The 5532-nt window shown below is 51.0% G+C and overlaps 1 protein-coding gene across 1 annotated transcript; it reads left to right on the top strand.

The window, feature by feature from the left end:
• Window positions 1–4076: 4076 nt before the first annotated feature.
• Window positions 4077–5315, top strand: LOC109152019 (zinc finger protein ZAT1-like). The gene has a single exon (XM_019299604.1). The coding sequence runs from the start codon at window positions 4144–4146 to the stop codon at window positions 5119–5121; it is 978 nt and encodes a 325-aa protein (XP_019155149.1). The 5' UTR covers window positions 4077–4143; the 3' UTR covers window positions 5122–5315.
• The last annotated feature ends 217 nt before the right edge of the window (window positions 5316–5532 follow it).

Below are 5532 nucleotides of genomic sequence, written 5' to 3'. Positions count from 1 at the left end.
CCGTCTCGTCGACCATCTGATGGATACTTGGCAGAGGATACGGGTCGAGCGGACAGGCCTTATTGAGGTCGGTGAAATCAATGCACATCCTCCAAGCTGGGGGCTTAGGAACAAGAACAATATTGGCCACCCACTAGGGATAAATTACGGGTCGGATGTGCTCGATCGCCGCCATCTTCTTGACTTCTTCCCTGACAAACTCGCGGCGATCGGAGGAAAGGTGCCGGGTCTTCTGCACGACCGGCTTTGCTGCGGGATCGACGGCTAGCTTGTGACAAATTACCGATCGATCGATCCCGGGCATATCTTCAGGCCCCCATGCAAAGATATCGGCATACTCCCGGAGTATGACCAAGATTTCCGTTCGAAACTCGGGGGTGAGGGCCCGGCAATTTTAATCTTCCTGTCCGGTCGGTCCTTGGACAGGGGAACTTCCTCTATTTCTTCGGAAGGTTCGGGTTGTTCCTTCTGGTCCTTAGCCTCTTCCTTGGCTATAGTGTTCACCCGGGAAGACTGACCGGAGTCACGTCTATTGACCGCTCGGGTGTAACACTTCCGGGCGGATTGAACGTCGCCACGGACTACACCGACCCCATTAGGGGTGGAGAATTTCATGCAAAGGTGCGGCATCAAAATTATCCCACCGATCTTCATGATTGCAGGTCGGCCCAAGATAAAGTTGTGGACGCAATGGAGGTTGACCACAACGAACTCTAGCTCCGCCTTGATCGACTTCGGGGATGTGCCGATCTCAACCGGGAGCATTATCTTCCCTTCGGGGTAAATGAGCGCCCCGGTAAATCCCGACAGTGGTACACCGACCGGAGTCAGCTCCTTCCTGTCAAGTCTAAGTTTCTCAAATACGTTCAAATAAAGGACGTTCACACTGCTACCAGTGTCCACCATAACCCTCTAGACATCCGTCCCTTTCACATCAATCGTGACCACTAGCGCCTCCATGCCATGGTCACCGCTGCTGGGTTGATCTTCGAGGGTGAAGGTTATGGGCTCCATCTTCTGCCTTTTCCCGGTATCCCGGGAATCTACAACGGCGACCGGGCAATTGCCCCTCGACCGGGAAGCATCATCCAGTCCACCAAAGATGACGTGGATGGTCGGCTTTCCTGCTGGTCGGCTGCTAGACGGAGGGTCAGGGTCCCGTCGGTCATCACGATGATCGTCTCTTCGGTCCTGACCTGACCGATCGGAGCGTCCATCACGATCGGAGCGATTGGAGCGGTGATGGGAACGCCGGTGATCTCTCCAATCGGTATTCCTCTTAGTATCTTCTCTCTTCCCCACACACTTGTCCAACTTCCCAAGATTGAGCAAGTCCTCCAAGAGTTGGCGCAAGTGGGTACACTCCTCAGTGTCATGCCCGGCACATCGATGGTAAGCGCAGTGCTTACTCTTGTCGGGGCCGTCTCGATCGGGATGGGGGAGTTTGATGAGATTGCAGGACTGAGCGTACTGCATGGCCTCCGCTGCGGATCGGTTCAAGGCCGTAAACTCACCAAGCCTGGTGCGGGATCGGGGATGGTCATCACCCGATCGGTGTTCCGCTCGGCCGGCCGGTTTACGGGACGAAGACCCGACCTCCTGCGAGCGCTTTACGGCATTCGCCTCGCCGGCGTTCGCATAATCCGTGACCCTTCGAAGGGCCTCCTTATACGTGGCCGGGGGGTGGAGAATGAAGTCTTGATACAAATAACCCGCCCGGAGGGAGATGTGTAGCATGTGGGTGGCGGTCGCATCATCCATAGACTCGACTTCCCCGACCGCCGCCTTCCACTTGACGAGGAAATCGGTCAAGCTTTCTCCTTCAAGCTGCTTGGCCTTCTCCAAGTACATGAAGGGCTTCCTCACCACCTTGGAGGTGATGAATTTCCTCACGAACTTGATCGCCAAGGCGTCAAAATTTGCAATTGAGCCCGGCTGCAAAGTTCGGAACCATTCCGCCGCCCGACCGGTGAGGGTGGAATAAAAAGCCCTACACATCACGGCGTCTGATACGCCCTTCAGCATCATGTTGCCGTAGAAATCATTAACATGGACCTCAGGGTCCGTACGGCCATCGTAACTTTTCTCCCCGAAGACCTTCAAATCGAGCGGGTAGGGCTGCGCCATTACCTCGGCCGTGAAAGGCGTCCGGAGCAAGGATGATTGGTCGACCGGGGGTGTTGCAGGGTGCGCGTTTCTGAATTGCGCAAACTCCGCCTGGAGGTTATAGAGCAATCCTCGGGTCTCGTTGAGCTCGGCGGCTTGGGCAGCTTGGGCTGCGTCCCGAGCGCGTCGTTGTCGATGAGATCTTGACCCGCTATGCCCGGATGAAGCCTCCTGGCTGGCTTCTTGCATCTGTACGTCTTCTGGCTGGCGGTTCGGGTCTTGGGGCCCCAAACGTTGCCGCATCTCCGGTGGAAGACGATCAAAAGCTACCGCTCGGGCAACTTCTTCGGGGTCCTCCGCTCGAGCAGGAACCTCCGCTGCTTGCTGGGCCTGCCGTGGTGCCTCCATCGCATCAGCACCCCCCGACCCCAACCGCGAACGAGCCGAGCGTCGAGCCCGGGAAGCGGGCTGATGCTGTGGCTCTACTTGTGCGGCCGGGTAAACTGGAGGGGCGGCGGCTGGAGTCGTGTACGCAGGCGTGTAAGGTGGATAACCAACCGGGGGCGTGTAGTACATCGGTTGGCCTGGCCAATACCCGTACGGTTGAGGTGGGACCGGGTATGGATACTGGCCGGGATACATCATTGGCTGCTGCTGATATTGTTGACTGGGTGTTGGGTACCCCGGCTGGATGTAGTTCACCGGCTGTTGGGCGGCCGGGTATGTGTTGGATGGATGTGGTGGTGAAAGGTTGAGGTTGAGGTCCATCGTCTGACCTTGTTGTTGTGTTGCCTGGTGGTCGGATGAGCTCGCTGCATCCGCCTGGTCATCAGCAAAGAGGTTTTGTGCCCATAGATACATTGTTGATGAGAGATCGGGTGCTCGTCAAGACGTTTGCTTTCTCGCACGGGTCCCCACAGACGGCGCCAAAATGATACTGCTAATTGCCACGTACGCAGTAATAAGTAAATACGAGACCAATTAAAGCAAGTAAATGTCTTTTATTAATCACGGTGAAGGCCCTAAGTACAATCTACTTGGTTGCTCTGAGTACCGACTGACTGCGGTCGGGATTCTCTAATAACAACCTATCGATCGTCCAAAAGTCCCCCACACTGTAGCTATCGCGGGTATTTATAGCCGCGGAGCCGGAGACACAAATCCGGCCGTTCGGCATGCTTCCCACGTAGCCACCACGTGTCGCCGTCCCGGGCGCCCTGCCTGTCAACGCGTGGAGCCACCACGTGTCCCTCGTCAGCTCTCTCACCAAAGGGCTATCGCTCGGTGGTTGACATTGCCGCTCGAGCAACTCCCGGTCGGACCTCGACCGGATTCTTCACAAGAAGCCCGACCTGCTACCTGCAAAGACAAGAAGACAAAGACACACCAACCGGGGTAAAATTATGCCGGTCGGGATATTCCCTACCAAGTATGATGGGGTTTGAACCTAAGACATTTTCTATTGAAATCATATAATTAAAGATAACTTTGGAAATTTTAAAGGAAAAATTAAAATTTGAACCATTTATTTGATTTAAAAATTTGACAGACATTTTTTCAATTTAGGCCTAACTTCTTTTAACTCTTATTAGTATATATATATATATATATATATATATATATATATATATATATATATATATATATATATATATATTGGTTCCTGTGAGGTCAGGTCTTTCCGTGCGGTCAGTGCGGCATACACCATTAGGTATGCATAAATGCACCATACAGTGTTCGAAAATACATCAGAATGAAATGCCAAAAAATACACCACAAAGAAAAATACACCACACATAATGGTGTTTTTACGAACACCGGGTGGTGCATTTATGCCTACCTAATGGTGTATGCGGCACTGACCGCACGGGAAAAGCTGACCTCACAGAAACCTGACCCTATATATATATATATATATATATATATATATATATATAAGAGAATTTGTTACGAGTTGAGATAGACATGTGGTAACATTCACCTGCCTTGATCCGTGAATCTGACTTAAGGAATACCAAAGCTCAATTGGCGTTATATATGCCTTCTTTGCTTTGCTGCCTTGGTGGAGTGGAATGCTTGTCAACTACTCCTTTACCCCTTTACCTTCCCACTCCCTCTCCATCTCCTCTGCTCAAAGCTTATGCTAGAAAAGCTAAGAATCTAGAGAGAGAGAGAGAGAGGTGTTTGATCTTTGAGTGTATGTATATGGAGAAATTCAAGTGCAAGCTGTGTTTGAAGCAGTTCATGAATGGGAAAGCTCTGGGTGGGCACATGAGGTCGCATTTGGCGGTGCTGCCGCTGCCGCCGAAGACGCCGCCGCAGAAGCAGCAGGATTCCATGGACGGCGGCGGGCGGAGCGAGTCGACCCTGTCGGAGGAAGGGGGGTTGAGGGGGAATCCGAGGAAGAGCGTAAGGTTGGTAGATCGTGATCCTGAGTTTCTGGATAGGGAGAGCGAGAGCGAGTCGACTCGGAATCCTACTCGGAGAAGATCCAAGCGAGGCCGGAGGGTGTTTTTGGGAGAAGCGGAGGAGGAAGAGAAGGGCAAAGCGAAGGTGACCGAGTCGTCGGAATCGGCGGTGCTGAGTTCGTTCTCCGACGAGGAGGAGATCGCGAGGTGTCTGATGACGCTGTCGCAGGATGTGTGGTCGAAAAGTGGAGGCGAGAAGTTCCAATGCGAGATTTGTTGCAGAAACTTCAAGTCCTCACAAGCTCTGGGCAGTCACAGAACAATCCACAACAGAGGTGAAATCGAACAGAAACCAAGAAATCCCGCCGCCGCCGCCGCCGCTGCCGCCGGCAAAATGCATGAATGCCCATTTTGCGGCAAGCTCTTCGTGTCGGGTCAAGCCTTGGGAGGCCACAAAAGATCACACATCGTCCACTCCCCCGCTTCCACTTCAAAGCTCATCATAGATCTCAACTTACCAGCTCCAATGGAGGATGACGATGAACCAGAAGCAGAGGTATCTGCAGTTTCAGATGCAGAGCCAGTGCCCAGTCATGAGGGTAGATAAGTAAAACAACAACCCATATTTTGGATATTTTATTTTATTTTTTTTTTATAAAAAATTGAAGTAGTTAGGTTCTTTGATTTTTGCAATCTTGTGAAATTGTAGTTTCTATTAATAGGGAGGAGAAAATTATTGAAATTTGAATCCCTTTCTCTGTTTGTGGTAGTTGTAAGTTGTTAACACACACTTTTCTTCAACTTGGTTTTTTCACAACCAAATATCATCACATCGGTTGCATAACCAAACAAAATGGTACAGTTCGCCAGCGTGGTCAGTCCCGCAGAGTAATTCCACTCCTACTATTATAATATAATAATAATAATTCCCTTCTCAATTACTCATATAAATATATATATATATATATATATATATATATATATATATATATATATGATTATACCCGATCCACATTGT

Source organism: Ipomoea nil, unplaced genomic scaffold (assembly GCF_001879475.1).
Source record: "Ipomoea nil cultivar Tokyo-kokei standard unplaced genomic scaffold, Asagao_1.1 scaffold2360, whole genome shotgun sequence".
Lineage (NCBI taxonomy): Eukaryota > Viridiplantae > Streptophyta > Magnoliopsida > Solanales > Convolvulaceae > Ipomoea > Ipomoea nil.
The sequence above is the reverse complement of the archived record's forward strand: the minus strand, read 5'-3'. Positions and strand labels throughout refer to the sequence as shown.

Coding starts and splice junctions, on each gene's coding strand:
- LOC109152019 (XM_019299604.1), top strand. CDS start 4,144: ATGCCTTCTTTGCTTTGCTGCCTTGGTGGAGTGGAATGCTTGTCAACT.